This window comes from Astyanax mexicanus, chromosome 3, assembly GCF_023375975.1.
Source record: "Astyanax mexicanus isolate ESR-SI-001 chromosome 3, AstMex3_surface, whole genome shotgun sequence".
NCBI classification, from domain to species: Eukaryota; Metazoa; Chordata; class Actinopteri; order Characiformes; family Acestrorhamphidae; genus Astyanax; species Astyanax mexicanus.
This window is the reverse complement of record NC_064410.1, coordinates 6069315-6087576: the sequence shown is the minus strand read 5'-3', so window position 1 is coordinate 6087576 and position 18262 is coordinate 6069315. Positions and strand designations below refer to the sequence as shown.

General features: G+C 37.3%; 2 protein-coding genes across 3 annotated transcripts in view; one reads left to right on the top strand and one right to left on the bottom strand.

Moving 5' to 3' along the window:
* The window catches only part of ppap2d (phosphatidic acid phosphatase type 2D), a 47391-nt gene extending 46280 nt beyond the window's left edge, over window positions 1–1111 (bottom strand). Inside the window, exon 1 of the mRNA XM_049475759.1 lies at window positions 327–1111. Coding sequence (XP_049331716.1) covers window positions 327–528 — 202 coding nt within the window. The 5' untranslated portion in view covers window positions 529–1111. The remainder of the gene's footprint in view (window positions 1–326) is intronic.
* Window positions 480–17657, top strand: tnfsf18 (TNF superfamily member 18). 2 transcript variants are annotated; one of them, XR_007438161.1, is made up of 4 exons: window positions 480–607; window positions 4559–4666; window positions 15172–15238; window positions 15326–15383. XR_007438161.1 is itself a non-coding variant. In XM_049475761.1 (3 exons), the coding sequence occupies exons 1-3, from the start codon at window positions 10998–11000 to the stop codon at window positions 15676–15678; spliced, it is 594 nt and encodes a 197-aa protein (XP_049331718.1). In that variant the 5' UTR covers window positions 10352–10997; the 3' UTR covers window positions 15679–17657. The 2 variants fall into 2 exon arrangements, 1 of the variants encoding a protein (XP_049331718.1); XM_049475761.1 differs by lacking the exons at window positions 480–607; window positions 4559–4666 and adding an exon at window positions 10352–11171 and having other exon boundaries at window positions 15326–17657.
* The last annotated feature ends 605 nt before the right edge of the window (window positions 17658–18262 follow it).

Sequence of the window (18262 nt, the reverse complement as noted above, 5' to 3'; positions counted from 1 at the left end):
GTACCTAAGTACGTTAGAGTCATTTTTAAACAAAGTTCTTACCCACTAAGGGTTGGTTTATAAAATAAGTTAATTTAGTTCTTTCCACGCAAAAGTCTGTTTAAAATTAGTTCTTAAAATATTAAGAATTAACAAAAATTGGTTCTCACCCACAAATAGTCGATTAAAACATAAGTTAGCCCTTGCTTACGAATACTCGATTTAGGAAGCTAGGGGAAAGTAGCTAGGGTTATCTCTTATGCACGAATAGTCGATTATAATAGTAAGTTGGATCTTACCCACGAAGAGTCGAGTAAAAAAAATGAGTAAATTAAGTTAGCTCTTACCTACAATCAGGCACAGTATGTCTAAGCCGACCAGCATCTTCCGCTGGGAGCAGGGGGCTCCAGCCCCGTGCCTCGGCTGGACGAATGTGTGGTTACCGTTCTCCCTCATCCCCTCGCCGGGCAGGCTGCTGTCCGCCAGCCGCTGCTGGACCTCCAGGTCCCGCTCGCTTGTGAGACCGTCGGTGGAATTCAGCATCTGCATGATTTCTGCTTCAAAACACTACAAATAAGCACTTCTCGTCCTGAAGTCCTGAAGTCTATCTGAAGTTTATCTCCCACAGGTAAGCACAGCTGACATCCTCCCGTGTAAAAGGTTAACCTAAGCAAGAGCACTGCGGGCACTAAGCAAGTCCAGCTCTGGGTCCTGAGTTCCTGAGTTAATAAGTCCTGGAATAACTCGGTTATTCTAAGAGAACAGGGAAGAAGTCACTGACCCTGCACGCCTGGCCGGGCTCCAGAGCTGCGTGCACGGAGGGAAAGTGCGGAGAGTCCTGCCATCCTCAGTTTACGGTCAACACGACGTGCGGAGTATGTCCAGTATGTCCAACTAGCTTTAGCTTAAGTTACTGAGAGAAAAAAACAAAAACACTCTCTCACTCCTTCTTCTTCTCCTCTCACTCCTTTCCTCTCTCACTCCTCCAGGGAAAAGTCCTCTAAACTCCGTCATGTGTTGTTTCCAGTAGAAGCTGCTCTGCAGCATGTTTTTTCCTCCCTCCAAGAGCCAGAAAACTTTCTTTAACGCACTGTTTTGATTTGCAGGCATTATTATTCCCCCGCCCTCTTTCTCTCACTCTCTCTTCCCTTCCCTTCCCTTCCCTTCCCTTCCCTTCCTCCCCCCCCCCCCCTCCTCCCTCTCCTTTCTCTCCCTCCCTCCCTCCCTCCCTCTCTCTTTCTCTTTTCCTTCTGAGCCCTGAGACAGACATCAACATTCACACAAGAAAAAAGAATGGGGAAACAAAAAATGGAAAAAAAAAAGGGGTGACCCTCTAAAACAAGTGCCCTTTTTGTCCCCCATCCTTACGTAAAAAGTTTTAAATAAATGGAAACCACAAATAATACAAAATATAAAATATAAAATATATAAAATATAAGAGCCAAATAAAATATTAATGGTTGTGCATACTTTTAAATAAAATATGTAGAAGTAATCTTACAGGCCAATAGATCCATACTGTATTAAAACGATTCATTCTTATCAACGAATCTTACTAAGGAGTCAATTTTTATAAAGTTGTTCCCACCAACAAAGAGTCCATTTTAAACATAGTTCTTATCCACTGAGAGTTGATTTAAAGAGAGGTTAAGTTAGTTCTCACCTATTAAGAGTATAGATCTTTCCCACAAACAGTTAATTGTGAATAGATCCATACTGTATTGAAATTCACAATTCGATTCTTACCAACAAAGAGTCGTTTTTGAAAGTAGTTCTTATCAATAAAGAAAAACGTTCTTACTCACTAAGAGTTGATTTGAAGAGTAAGTTAAAATGGTTGATTATTTTATATGTAAATAGATCCATACGTTATTATAATGATTAGTTTCTACTAGCAAAAAGTCTATTTAAAAGTAGTTCTTACAAACAAGGTGTCAATTTAAAGAGTAAGTTCAAATAGTTATTATTAATAGATAATTAAGAAAAATGTTCTTACCCAGAATAGTCGATTTATTTTACAGGTAAATACATCCATCCTGTATATTTTATAAACTGCTTGGAAAGTTGTTGCTTTAACACTGTTATTTGGTAGTTTTTGTTTGATATTTTGATGATAAGATTAAATATATGGTTAATTTATGCTGAATTGTATGTATAATTCACAGGAAAGTCAGAAAAACTGCTTGACAGACAAATTGTAAGTATTCTTATATCAAAAAAAAATCGAATCAGATCATAAACAAGGAAGTTCTTCAAGAATTTACTATTTATTTCTTTATTTAAATTATTTTCTACATTGTAGGTTACTATTAAAAACATGACAACAATTATGGGATACATATGGAATTACAAAGTAAACCAAAAAAAGGTGTTTGGCCTCCACAATCCCCTGAACTAAGCCCACCTGAGATGTTTAAATACATTTTGTAAAATAAAAAAAAAGCAGTCAGTTTTTTATGCCATATTTTTAATGTGTTCTTTTATAGTGTGGATGTTTTAAGTATTAATCTACAGTACAATGTATAAAATACAAATATAGAAAAAAAAACAGATGCAGTAGATATAGTTCTCTTGTACTTTAAAGTTATAATTTACCTGTATTTTAATCTACCCAGTTATACAGTCCCATATTTATATAATATATAATAAAGCTATATTGGAAAACGCATAAAAAAATTTTTCTAAACAAACCAGATTAAGCTTCAGCTCATCCCAAATCACCATTTTAGTTCATCAGGTTTAGATCAGGGGATTGAGGAGGACAACCCCCTTTTTTTACTGTTTACTACGTAATTCCATATGTGTCCCTTAATTGTTTTTTTTTTGTCTTTATTTTTGTCAATATTAATCCACAATGTATTAAATACATTTAATAAAGAAAAATCACGAATGAAAAGGTATGTGACTTTAATCTCATAATATTACAATTTTATTCTTGTATTCTTACGACTGTAATCTCATAATATCACAACTTCAGTCTTGTAATATTACGACTTTATTCTCAAAGTGAACTGTTTATTTTTTTTATGAGTGGCCCTAAAATGTTGTTGTAGTTTACAATAGAATTGTTTGTCTGAGATATTTTTTATAGCAAAATTAACATAAATGCAGAACATTTAAAAAACAACCATCAGGTGGCATAGATCTGCACTATCCCTCCCTTCAGCCTCAGCTGAATACTCTCCTCATGCTCTGCCAGTCATGCCAAACTAAAAGAAATAGTTAAATTATTAAATACTTACGTATATTAAATAATAAAAGTGCACATTCGGTTTACATCTTCTCATGAAACTAAAATGCGATCAGCCTCAAAAACAAACGTTTGGTGTTTAAAAAAAGGTGTTTAAACCATGCCTGCAGAGAAGTGTATTTAGACTAAACAGAAAGGGAAAGTTTCCAGGACATTTTTTTAATACTTATATACTTACTGTAAGTTTTTTTTTTTTTTTTTTTTTTAAAAAACCTTTTCCCTTGTGCTGTGATTTTATGTGGTTCTAGTATTTAAATGTCCAGATTTTCCAGGATTCGTAAGACATAGGGACCCTTGAATTGTTTTTGGATTGCATTTAATTTGTTTTAAAATTAACAGTACACTGTGTGATTTACCATTAATCATTGCTATATGAGTATTTTATTTAAAACATGACTGTCAGAAAAAAACAGGCTGAGGTGTAGATTTTGTTTGGTTTGCATTATTCCTCAAATTTGTGCAGGTTTGCTTTATGTCCAGTAGATGGAGACAGAGAATAACTATTGATGCCTCAGCAGTTCTAGAACTTATCACTCACTGCTGGTGGTTAAAAATATGATGAGTAAACCAAATGTGACAAGTCAGTTTCTTTGTTTTTAAAGAGAGAATGTAAAGTATTTAACAGTCAGGTGTATTAAAGGCACTGAGGCTTTTTTAATATAAAGTAAGTAACAAGTTTATTATGTGTTCCCATGACATTTAGAAGTTCATAGAAATAACTCAATACACCAAATGCTGTACCACTATTTACAACTATTTAATAAACATTTTCTAATATGCAGTGATTTTTTCCTCACAGTTCCTTACTAGTTCTCTGATTTGTTTGAACAATAGCAAAAAGTATTTTGTTAACACTCAGCCCAGGCTCTGTAAATTGGACAAAATGGGTTTAGATTGAGAAACACAACCCTATTCCTGCCAATAAGCAATAAGGCAGATGTCCCAAGTCTCCCGGAAGATGCGGGAGTTTACCGTATATCAATAACGGCTCCCTGATGCTCGCAAGTCAGATAAAATCTCTCGTAATCTAGAACGCGCACACAGGCGACACAGATTATTTTTTTCCTATTGCATGTGTGAAAGAGAAGGAGAAAGAGAAAGGCGCTCCCCTCGTTTGCATATTCATGAAGTGCATGCCAATCTGTTTGTGAGTCAGCTAATCAGTTTTTAGTGTGGGCGGGCAGTGTTTTTTTCCCCCTCCTGTATGGGATGCTTTCAAGAGCATCATGGATCCCATCAAAACTCATTTCACCTCTGACTACTCTAAAGTATATCCATGTCCATTTTTCAATTCATATATTAATTGGTTTTCTTGTCTTCTTGCAACAGGCCTGACTGTACTGGGCTGAATGATGGACTCTCAAGAGGGGTATCTGGTTGGTGTTCTGATACTGCTTCCTCCATGAGGTGCATCAATTTTACACATTCTACAAATATGTGAGTTTGACTCAGATACAGTAAAACAAAAACACAAATTAGGAATGATTGATTAGGTCTGAAAGTACAAATAGTTTTAAGTTTCATTTATAGTCATGCTGTGGTAAATAACCCAAAACTGGAAACCATCCCACAAGAATTTCTTGATGTTTTAGAGATGCTTTAATTACATCATCTAGCCATCACAATTAGATTCATATCAGAGTGTCTCTGATTCATATGCTTGTAATTTCCCCTACTTCCTACATATCAACTTCAAGATGTAAGACCTTATATAGACCCTTGACAATAATAAAACCATTAAAAGTAGATCATTAAAGACAGTTTTGGCTCATAAGCAGAGCTCATTAGTGAAATCAGGTCATGATGTGAAGAGAGAGAGCTGAAACGAACACCTGTAGACATTGCAGGACAGTGGGCTTCGCCCACATCTGTAACCAAAACACATATTTTACCGTCGGGAATCCCCTGTGGACTGTGGTGTACATTAAACCACAGCACCAGTCTACCAAGTACCATACTTGTTTATGAGCCCTTAAAACAGTGACACATACTGATCTTATAAGGTTACGAGGCAGAATGTCTTAAGCTAACTTTAAAATGTTCACATCATAAAAGGCTATGTAAGTCGGAAAATTACTTATTTTATAATTCACCTCTAAAGATAGTGTGGAAAGAGGATGTTGACATGCTAAACCAATTTAAAACTTACAGTCAACTAAAAATATGCAGCCCACAGTGGTTTTGTGGCCAAAACTGTCCAGTGATAAAGTGGTAAAGAACTAGTTTATAAGCAGCACTAATAAAGCTGAAAAATATAAAACAAAAATGGTTTATTAGCAAAAAAACAATAGGTGCTATGCTTTAAACATACTCTATTATCTGTTTTTGCAAATGAACTAAAAAAATCCCCCTATTATATACATGCAATAAAATAAAAGAAGAAAAAATAGTAACTACACTAAAACATTTTGTACATTGATAGCTGAAATATGTTTGAAAGCTACAGTATTTGACCATATTTTGATTAAAAGTTTACTTAGTAAAACATGCAAATAACGTTTCATTTAACCACTGCCAAGCCAATTAATCTGCGTCTTCACATTGTATACATTTATACATTTTTCAGAGAGACATAAGTATTTGATCCCCTACCAATCATTAAGAGTTCCAGCTCCAACAGACCAGTTAGACACCCCCAATCAACTCGTTACCTGCTTAAATTTTCACCTGTATAAAGGACTCCTGTCCACAGACTCAATTAATCAGTCAGACTCTAACCTCTTCAACATGGGCAAGACCAAAGAGCTTTTTAAAGATGTCAAGGACAAGATCATAGACTTGCACAAGGCTGGAATGGGCTACAAAACCATAAGTAAGACGCTGGGACAGAAGGAGACAACTGTTGGTGCGCGGGAGGGACTTGTTAATGATCTCAAGGCAGCTGGGAGCACAGTCACCAAGAAAACCATTGGTAACACAATACACTTTAATGGATTAAAATCCTGCAGTGCCTGCAATGTCCCCCTGCTCAAGAAGGCACATGTGCAGGCCCGTTTAAAGTTTGCCAATGTACACCTGGATGATTCCCAGAGTAATTGGTAGAAAGTGCTGTAGTCAGATCAGACAAAAACTGAGCTCTTTGGTATTAACTCTACTCACCATGTTTGGACGAGAAATGCTGACTTTGACGCAAAGAACACCGTCCCCACTGTCAAGCATGTTGGTAGGAACATTATGTTTTGGGATGTTTCTCTGCTAAGGGCACACAAGACTACTTCACCACAACCTCCTTTCCTCCGCCAGGACATAAAAAATGGGTCGTGGCTGGGTCTTCCAGCACGACAATGACCCAAAACATACAGCTAATGCAACAAAATAGTCACGCAAAAAGAAGCACATTAATGGAGCACATTCATGGAGTGGCCTAATCGGACTTCAGGCCTTAATCAAGTAGAAAATTTATGGAAGGAGCTGAAGCTCTGAGTTGCCAAGCGACAGCTTTAAAGTCTTAATGATTTAAAGATGATCTGCAAAGAGGAGTGGACCAAAATTCATCCTGACATGTGTGCAAACCTCATCATGAACTACAAAAAACGTTTGACTGCTGTTCTTGCCAACAAGGGTTTTGCCACACTTGTTTTTTACAGAGGTGATCAAATACTTATTTCTCTCTGCAAAATGCAAAAAAAATGTATTTAACTTATATAATGTGATTTATTTTCTGGATTTTATTTTTTATGTTCTAGCTTTCACCGTTAAAATTAACCTACCCTTAAAATTTTAGACTGTTCATATCTTTGTCTGTGGTCAAACTTACAAAATCAGCAAGGGATCAAATACTTATTTCCTTTACTGTATATGAATATTTTTAATTTATTTATTTTTTTCAGTAATCCTGTCGTATTGCCACTTTATGAGTGTAAAATGATTAGATTGTTTCCAGCTTGCCTGTAACACTGCTTACTGTTGTCATGTCCTGTTCAGCAGTTTCCATTGCCTTACTGTAACATTCTAGATTTTATAGTTTTGATAATTTACTACCATTGTTAATCACTACTTAAGCGTTTTTCTTATCAGTCTATTTCTGAGCAAGCTTTGTCAGACTGGCTGTTGGAGGCTGCAGTCGTTGCATATGAAACAATGGAAAGTGAGTGGGAGGAATTTCATAGCGGCAATATCTGTGACTATCCATTCCATCTAATATGTCAGAGTTAGCTTTGTCTTGTCTGACAACTTGTGTGAAGCAAGATCACTTTTTTATATTTTGATATCATTTCGTAGCATATTACAAATCACATCCATATTTGTAGAGATAGAGTATGTCACAATCTTCCTCTGTTATGCCTCTGAGTAACAGAAAATAACTCTGTCAGGGATTCTGGCTTATTTTTTCGGTTCCTCTTTTTGCTCCAGTGGCCAAATTTTGTCTGCTGCTGAGTGGGCGCCTACATAAACAAAATTTTTCTATTAAGTCTTTTTGAAATCCACTAATTCCTATGTTTTTCTCTCTCTCAAAAAAGAAATGGTTAACTGCATGTTCAAATGATTGATATTTATGACAAAAACAAAATCACTCCTGTTACTGCAACTCATTCCTGTTACTTTTATGTTTTGAGCAACAGAAATGAAAGTAACAGGAATTAGTTTTTGGTATAAAATTAGCAAAAACATGAATGAGCAAAATTGCCCAGTCACTTTCTTATGGTGGAGTCATTAATGCTGGCCTGCTGCCTGCAGTTGTTTGGATGTTGTTGTGGGGTCTTTTGTGACCTCTTGGATGAGTTGTCGTTGTTCTCTTGGGGTAACTTTGGTTAGGAAGGTTCACCACTGTATTACATTTTCACCATCTGTATTTAATGTCTTTCACTGTGGTTTGCTGAAGTACCAAAACTTACGAAATTGCTTTATAACCTTTTTCAGACTGATAGATCTCAATGTCTGTCTGTCTGTCTGTCTGTCTGTCTGTCTGTCTGTCTGTCTGTCTTTCTTTCTTTCTTTCTTTCTTATATTGGCTTGACGTCTAGCTTTTGAGTATCTTTGGGTCTACTTTGCTTGATGAGGCAGGTTCTATTTAAGTGATTTCTTGATTAAGAACAGGTGTGGCAGTAATCAGGCCTGGGTGTGGTTAGAGAAATTAAACTCAGGTGTGATAAACCACAGTTAAGTTATGTTTTAACTGTTGGGAAACACTTTTTCACAGAGGGCCATGTAGGTTTGATTATTTTTTTCAAGAATGAAAACATTAATTTAAAATCTGCATTTTATGTTTACTTGTGTTGTCTTTGACTAATATTTTAATCAGTTTAATAACCTGAAACATTTAAGAGTTAGAAACATGCCAAAAAAATCATAAAGGGGCAAACACTTTTTTACACCACTGTATACACTTTAAACATTTTAAAGGGTTCACACAAATCTGCAGCACCACTGTTGTTTAGAGAGGCAGGTTGAGGAGACTTTACAGCTCGGTATTGAAAGTGAGTTTTAAAGTGTATGACGTCATTTTGTTGTTGCGAAAGTTTCCCAGGCAGACCACAGGCCTTTACCCACAAGGACATGCATGACAAGACATGTACCGAAATAAAAAAAAGAGAGAAAGAAAGAAAATGAAAAATCTACAGTTTAGAGATTGTAAATGAGATGAATGATCAGAAATACATAGACACACAAATACAATTTCATATATAAAGCACTGTGTTATTTGTTTTACTGTCACATCCAGTTGTATGATGGAATTTATGTGCACATTAAGGCCACCAAAAACTTGCCAATGGAAAACTCAGATTTCTTTTGTTTGCAAAAAGCTCAGATTTAAGATTTTTTATTAGCATAGACTACTGTTACAAATGTGGAGCAATCCTTGGATTCCTGAATCAATTAGCCCTTCCATCAAACAGTTATGTGGTCCTAAGCCAGGGTTCCTGCAGGTTCTTAAAAATGTCTTAAATTAAAAGAATTAAGGTTTTAAAGTAATTAAGGTCTTAAATTGTCTTAAAATTGGCTGTAAATTTGCTGTAGGTATTAACTTTTTATGTGGTGCGTTTAATGCAGATGGGAAAATACAGTAGCCCACCTAAAACATCTAATCCGGGGAGAGAACTAAGTTTAGCAGCGAGCTAGCTAACATACTAACTTTTGCTAGCAAAAGCGAGCTAGCTAAAGTTACCAGGGACAGAACTAAGGTTAGCAGAGAGCTAGCTAACATTAGCGGCAAGTTAGCTAACATACTAACGCAGCAGAAAGTTAGCTAATGTTACTGGGGAGAGAACTAAAGAAATGATGAGTACATATTTGGGGTCTTGAAAAGCATTAAATTTTACTTTTAAAATGGTGCAAAACCCTGCTAAGCACATTTGCTAAGCACATGCTATCTGTGCTGGGAAAATCAGATTCAGCCTATGTGGGAAAAATCCTAAAAAGTAGTAGCACATTTTAGCACTAAAATGAAAAAGGTAATTTTTGCACTATAAGGCTCACTTAAATTTCTTTTATTTTTTCCAAAATGTTTGGGATGAAATATGTATGAATTTTACATGTCAGGTTATAAGTATCAATAAAGCCACTCTGCTGAAGTACAGAGTTATACAGGAGTTTCATTTTAGTTCTCCAGAACTGAGACTAAAGCAGTATTAGCATTAGCCGCTAACCGTGCCAAGCACTAGCTCTTTTGCAGTTCAGAGGCAAGTCTTATCAGACTGTAGCCTCCTGCTGACCCTGGCTTGCACTGCTGGAGCAGCATTAGCATTACTCACTAACCACGCTAAGCACTAACTCTTTCGCCATTCAGAAGTAAGTATTGTAGTGTAGTGTGCCTTATAATCCGGTGCCTTATATTCCGGTGCCTTATAATCCAGTGCAAAAAATATGGTCTTGCATTGGGACAAATATATATTTTAACTGTGCCACGGGTCGCATTACAAACATTTAGATTTATAAAGTGCTTTGTTGTCAGGATGGATGGGACTGATGGGGATCAGCTTTAGGGAATTATGAACAAGGGAAATAAAATAATAAAATAATAAGCATATTCTCTTCTCTATACAAAGTATACAAAGATGACTGACTGACCAATGGAAAGATTCGATTCAACTTAAAGGTCAAATATTGCCCTGATCTCAGAGGGGGAATCCTCTCTGTAGATTTTGGCTTTTTTTTTTTTTTTTTTGGAAGAGAGTGAGCAGAAAACAGAAGTGAGACAAAACTAATCAGACTATCAGGCTGATTTTTAAGTGATAGTGTCTAAGATGATAGGATGGCCGTAGGCGGTCTACCTCGGTTTTAGCACTGGCCACCCTTTAGTTGAGGTTTTGTGGCACCGGGGATGTTTTTCTTCTTAATTGTTTTGATGAGGCATTTCCGCCATGCTTTGGCTTGAATTTGTTGCGTAGTTCTGCTTCCTCTGACATCTGACAACTGCAAAGGGGGCCTGTCCCTGTCCACAGAGGGAGGTGTTTCTATCTGTCTACTTCTTTGCATTCTCTCTCATTCGCTTCACTTACATCACCGATGCTGTGGGGGAAAGTACACTACACCTCTCCACCTGGACACCTGCTGAGGAAGCCGCAGCACGCTCACACGTCGATACACCTTTTTTATTTACCGTCCACACAAAAAGCGCCTAGCAGCACAGGAAGCACAAGTCAGCCTGAGGTTTTTCAGCAGCCGGAGCTAAAGGGAAGGCACAGAGCCAGAACCTGTCAGCATTTCACACTCTCTCTTCTGCACTTCATTCCTGGTCTCACTTCACCCATCTGTTAGCACCTCTCACCTGCCTCCAGTGCGTTTCTTTATAACAGTGGACTGTAGTAGGCGTGCAACCTTCTGAGCTATGTCTGGATCTGGCCGGCAGTGTGACAGGGTGGACACCATCAATGTCAAGCATGTGGCCCAGCTGAGGAGGCTGATTTGCCTGTTGATGGTGTGGGCCTTCTTTCTGACTCTGGGCATAGTTGTCTCCATCCTTCTACACTTCATCCTTACTAGAGATCCTCCTGACAAAGAGGTACAGTATTGTTTCATTCTATTTGTCATGCTATACCTATTTGACAGTGGCTTGTGATTTGTCAGCAGTTGTATTCACTAAATAATCAATAACAATTGCTGACTCTTACGGCCTAGTTGCCAAATCCTACTTACTTACCTCAGTTTATTCAGACTTCATTAGAGCCTTTCTTTAATCAGAAAATGTATGAAATGAAAACTTGTGTGTAAAAGTGGCAAAAATGGCAGGAATATTTGTCTGTCCAGCACAAAAGCCAACCTCCACAGCCTTAGGCTTTGTAAGCAGCAGACATTGCGTTGTAAACCTTTGTCACCTCAGGTGAAGGTGACGCACAATGCCACAAGTTCACAGACATGTAACAGCATGTCCACACATCGTACATCCTTGACGTATCTGCGCTTTGAGCGTTGAATATTTAAAGGCTCCCAAAAAAACAAAGAGGTTCCTACAAATAACAAGTCAATATAATTATTAAGAGCTAAGTCAATTATGTGCAGCAAAAAAAGACTTTTTTAAGTTTTGAAGAAAACTCGAAATGTCATCTCCTTTCGTGGTTTCATTGTGTAGTAACACCTATGTATCATGTACATTTTTTTTTGTCTGAAAACAAGATGAGTGAGCGTCTGAAACTCTCAGAAGAAGCTCTCAGAGCTCTCCCAGTTTTGTGGAAAATGTTTGTGGAAAATGTAGTCTAATTATTATCAGACCACAATTTTCATGTAAACGTCAAGGAAGAACTGTTCCAGTATGTTCCAATAGCATGAGAACCACCAGAGTTTACCCAAAGGAATAATTTGTTTTCTTTAAATGTGTGGGAGGTTTTGGATAGAAATTGAGAAAACTATGCAAGTGCAGGTCTTCTTCTTCTTCTTCTGTGAATCTTATTCAGTCTGGTTGAACAACCGATGAAGCCACATGTGAGATGTTATTTTGATCATAGTGAGAAAATCTGAGGGCTGTTTCTCAAAAGCTATGTTTCAGAACCAAGAGAAAATTGCTTACATCTCACAATGTCTTGTGTCTAATATAAATAATCTTAACTTTAATAAGCAATCAGTACACACTGTCTCAGTGTGTTTCCAACGTTTATCCACATCAATTAGTCCTCCAGCTTCACCACATGTATTACTAGAACATTTCTCTGCATCAGGTTGGCACAGTGTCACCGTCTCTTCCCTCCAGCATCCGGAATATAACTCGCAGTGTTAACCAAAGTGTGGAACCCTATGAGAGGTGGTGGTTTATTGTCATATTGGCTCCATTTCCAGGCTTCAGTTTGCCTCAACTTGCAGAGGCAGTGCAATGGAACCAGTTGTCCCATTTTGAGAAAGAGGAGGGGGAGAGCCTTTCATGTCATTTCATGTTAGTCATCTTCAGCTAAGAACCACAGAGACAAGACAAAGCAGTATATTCTGCTATGAGTCACAACTTTTTTTTATCTGCTGTACATGATGGGTACAGACAATGAGAATTAGTCTGCCAGAGTGTCAGTTCACATGATTTAAACACTGTGGGCCCATAACCGCAAGAACTGGACATTTCCACTGCAGGGGAATTCTCTTCATCTCACCTTCAAAACAAGCCAGTGATTTCATTATGAACAATAAACAGTATTATGGACAGCACATTGGCTTAGTGGTTAACACATTCACCTCCCAGGACTCGGGTTTAAGTCCCTATCTGGGTGGAGTTTCCATGTTCTCCCTGTGTCTGCGTGGGTCCGGTTTCCTCCAACAGTCCAAAAACAATCCAACACCTGCTTCACTCATGAAGCCCCAGACCATGGCATTCCCACCACCATGCTTGACTGTAGGCATGAGACACCTGATTGCCACCACACATGCGTATGACCATCCAAACCAAACAAATAACTCTTGGTCTCATGAGACCATAGGACATGGTTCCAGGAATCCATGCATTTAGCAAATTTGGCTTTCTTGTGCACAGCCTTCAAAAGAGGCCACCTTCTGGGCCACACTGTATGTGAGTTTTTTTGTGTGTAAATGTATGTAGGACTGTGTGTCCAAATATGGATTGGCACTCTCTCCTGGTTAAACTATTGTAAGGCTGTAGTCGTTTCCGGTTAAGAGTACACTGTGCACTATTGGCTGCTGCTTCTCGCTGAGTATAAATAGTTGTGTGTAAAAATGTGATTTGAAAGCGTCCTTGGCTATCCAGAAAGGTGCTATATAAGTGTAACTCAATTAATTAATTAATTAATTAATTCATTCATTCATTCATTCATTCATTATGTCCGACAGTGCAATATTAAGGCTCAGTTATACATCCATGAAAATTACTGTGAATGCCAACACTCTTCCATGCATCCTTAATATTGCCGTGGACATTCAGAAATACAAAAAAGAGGGTAGTTCAGAGCCAAAAGTTTATGAGAATATCAAACACGGCATGCAGGCTAGAACACATGTAGGCTTGGCTTCTAAGCACAAACGTCAAGGATCCATCCACATCCGATGTCTTGTCCGTAAAAGGCCAGTGTACCTGCAGGTGTTTATTCTAAACAACCAGCAGTTTTCCTGATTCCACTGGTTTAATCTCACAGATTAAAACTCACAGCCATACCAGCCTTTTGCAGCTAAGTTTGGACCAACTAATGGATCATATCGGATTACACTGTTTTTCCAATATTTAAACCAGTGACTTTGACCAAAAAATCTGCAGTACTGATACTTAGTATGAGATTGGCATACCCCTAAGTTTCAATAAGTTCTGCCATTAGTTTCTTTTCTGTCAGAGTTTCTTCTCCGTAGTTGGCTGCATCCTATCTGTAAACTACACAGATAATATGAGATACTGTATATACATGACATATGTATCCTAGTTTCATATGTAGGACATATGAAACTAAGATCAACCTGTACCAGAATGATGGGAAGAAGAAAGTATTGGAGAAGGTTTGGAAAAGCTCGACACAAAGCTCATCAGCATCCTTTGTAAAACATGGTGGTGGTAGTATGGGCATGTATGGCTTCCAGTGTCACTGGGTCACCATTGTAAATTAATCTAAAGACAGAAGCAGAAGGATGAATTCTGAAGTTTACAGAGATTTACTTTCTGCTCAGATTCAACCAAATACAGCAAGGTTGGACAGGGCTGAACAGTAGAGATGAACAATGACCCAAAACATACTGCAAAAGCAACCCAAGGAGTTTTTTAAGTCAATCAATAGATCTGAACCCGATCAAACAGCATTGCACTCCCTTAAGACAAAATTAAAGGCAGAAAGACCCACAAATCAGCAACAATTGAAGACAGCAGCTGCCGTAAAGCATCATAAAGGAGGAAACACAGTGTTTGGTGATGTCCATGGGTTACAAACTTCAGGTAGTCATCCCCTGCAAAGGATTCTGAACCAACTTTGTACTTTTTAAGCCCCTGAAATAAGAAGCTTTGTAGAAAAACGGTTGTAATTCCTAAACACTTCATAAGATATTTTTGATGTTCATCCCGTTAAATTAAACCTGAAAGTCTGCACTTATTTATGGGCCTAACTGTAAATTAATTTAATCAGTTAAGAGATGTATCTTGAAGACTCTGTGTCTTGTCACTGACTTAAAGGAGAACTGGACTTGTAGTGTAGTAAAAGATGATAAAAAAAGTACTTACCTTTGAAGAATAGCACACCTCCGTTTTTCCACAGCATTCCGAGATCCAGAAATTTAAACAGTTTGTCCAAATACCCTTCAGATTGGGTGACACAGGTAATAATTTTCCCCAATAAATTGCTTTTTACACCATTATCCAGTAGCTCAAAGTAGCTCCACACCTCCTTGCTAGAAACAGGAGAGCCCTGACGTTTAAAACAAGGCATTAATAACTTAAAAAGTGCACAAGAAGCTTATTAAATACCACTGTTTACATCTTATAATGCTAGCTTCAGATCTGATATTATATATATATATATATATATATATATATATATATATATATATATATATATATATATATATAATTTTTGTTTTGTTTTTTTAATTCACAGATTGAAATTGTGACATCGAAACCCCCTCCAACGGTCCCATCTACTCTACCATACAGTTTTAATTTTGGTAAGCCTGACCATTATTATTTGCCCGTTGTCCTCAAACATTTGAACCCACCACATTATCATCAATATTTATTCTCTTTACTTGTAGAATTCGAGAATGGAAGTCAGTTTAGAGAACTGAGGTGGAAAGATGAAAAACATGAGAGTAATAAGAGAGTGGAATTGACGGAGGATGGCATATATTTCTTCTACCTACAAGTGACCCTGCAGTCCCGGGATCCAAGTGTGAATTATACAGTCCTAGTGGAGGTATTTGATACAAAGGAAAATGTATATAAAGAAATACTCTTAACAGGACATATCAATGGATCACAACTCTCTACTGGATTTATGGGTAAGGCATTCCACTCACCGAGTAAAAGGAGTCTAAAGGTTGTATACAAACCAAAGGCAACTCTGGACGGGGACAACACTTATGTGGGCATAATAAAACTCAGCTGAAGTTTGATGGAGATGATGTAGAGGGAGTTTGTAATGTTACATGAGTGAGACTCATTGTAAAAGAGTAATGTTACAGGATCATTTCTGTCTGGAAAACTGAGTTTATAATAATATGGACACAATTATTCACTGTTTTATTACTTCACAAAAATGTATATTTTTTATCAGAAAGGAAAGTGGTTTATATTGCACTTCACTTTATTACGGGTTTCACCAAGTATGTTGAAGTGGCCGGGTCATTCCTCAGAACACACAGCACACTACCCACTATTGGTTATAATCAGTGTTGTGCGTGAACGAGTTCAAAAGAACGCGCTCATTGAACACGCTCATTGTTTCGTGAACGCTGAACTGAACGCAACACATTTTTAAATAAAGAATTTGAACGTGAATTAGTTCACAGTATGTGTCATAAACGGCAGACATCCCTGTAAATGAACGTTGGCTAGAGAGCGCGGAGCGTGAGGGCGAGAGAGAGAGGGAGCGCGGGAGAGAGAGAGAGAGCGGAGCGCAAGAGTGAGAGAGAGAGAGACCAATGACGTGAGAGAGAGAGAGAGAGAGAGAGAGAGAGAGAGAGAAAGAGAGAGAAACCAATGACGAGAGAGAGAGAGAGAGAGAGAGAAAGAGAGAGAGACCAATGACTAGAGAGAGAGAGAGAGACCAATGATGAGAGTGAGAGAGAGAGAAAGAGAGAGAAACCAATGACGAGAGAGAGAGAGAGAGAGAGAGACCAATGACGAGAGTGAGAGAGAGAGAGAGAGAGAGAGAGAGAGAGAGAGAGAGAGAGAGAGCTCGGAGCGCGAGGGTGAGAGAGAGAGAGATAGAACGCGGAGTGCAAGAGTGAGAGAGAGAGAAAGAGAGAGAGAGAGACCAATGACGAGAGTGAGAGAGAGAGACCAATGACGAGAGTGAGAGAGAGAGAGACCAATGATGAGAGTGAGAGAGAGAGAGAAAGAGAGAGACCAATGATGAGAGTGAGAGAAAGAGAGAAAGAGAGAGAGAGAGAGACCAATGACGAGAGTGAGAGAGACAGAGAGACCAATGACGAGAGTGAGAGAGAGAGAGAGAGACCAATGATGAGAGTGAGAGAGGGAGAGAGAGCGCTGCAATTAAAAAAAAAAATGTCTAGTGGAAGTGATGCACGGAGACAGACACTGATTCTCCTTATGAACATTTTCATCACCTGGTAAGAAACCCACAGTGACAGCGCAGTTTAATGAGCAAATGTCTACAATGAGCAGTTTTAAAGAACGTATAGTGATTTCTAGCTTGTAGTGTGAAAAAAAAAAGTATTTATTTGAATATCTCACGAAAAAAGTAAAATGAACTGAACTTTGAACCAGTTCAAAATGAAAATTGTGAACTTTGAACGTGAACTGTTCACTTTGAGCACGTATGAACTGAACTTTAAACCAGTTCAGAAAAGCTGTGAACTGGCACAACACTGGTTATAATTTGTAGTGTTATAGAAATCTATAATAGAGTGGTTGCTTACAACAAATAACATTAAAAAAACTATATTTTTTTCACATTTATTGTTTATTTTATTCTTAAAAGTCCCAAATTAACAAATTCAATCTTGATATCAGTGACCAATTTGTGACATGACATGATATATTATTCTTTCTGTTTGATTTTATTTGTGGTATAGTGTGTAAATGATATTTAGTGTGGAATTTTATAGACTCAGCTGGTCTGAATGTGTGTGTGTGTATTTATATTATATATTTCATTCGCATAAAAAGTACTTGCCCACTTACAGATTTCTTTTGTTTTTGCTTTTTTTTCTATCAAACTAAGATTAAAAGCAGCTAAAAGATCTTGAAAAGCAACACATTATGCCTTTTCATTATTTTCCTTTAATAAATAAAATGATTATCCTTTTTTTTTTACTCAGGTAAAAAAACAAAAGCAAAAACAAAAGAAATCTGTAGGGGCAAATATTTTTTCCACTCTGTATATATATATATATATATATATATATATATATATATATATATATATATATATATATATATATATAGATAAGCTATTAAGGAATAATGAATGAGTCGGAAACACCCAGGTTTAATGCTTGTACATATTTGCTTTTTTAATATATTTTTTAAATTCATTGTATTTATTTTGGTGTTGTATTTATACTATGTTGTTTGTGTACAGCATAGTTGATATGAATGTATTACTGTTAATATTGATCCTTTTGACTTGATTAAAGTTTCTCAGGTTTTGCATATTATATATGTACAGCTTTTAAAATCAAAATGTCAAACAATTGAATCATAATATATCACATGCTGGGCTTACCACTTTTGAATACAGTGAACAATTCATTGTTTCCGCTACATACGTTTTGCAGTGGTGGCCCGCCGCGGCAAAATTATTGATGCTGCTGCTTCAGATATTTATGACCTATTATAAAATTGCTGTTACAAATCTCTGCAGAAGTGATGATTAGAAATGATAGATATACGTGTGATGATGGCCAGATTGGTCTTTCTAGCTGTGTTCCAAAGTCTAAGCTGCAATTGAGGTAGGGTGGGTGCTCAGTAGCAATGCTTCTTGTTAATTGTTGACTGTTGGTGGC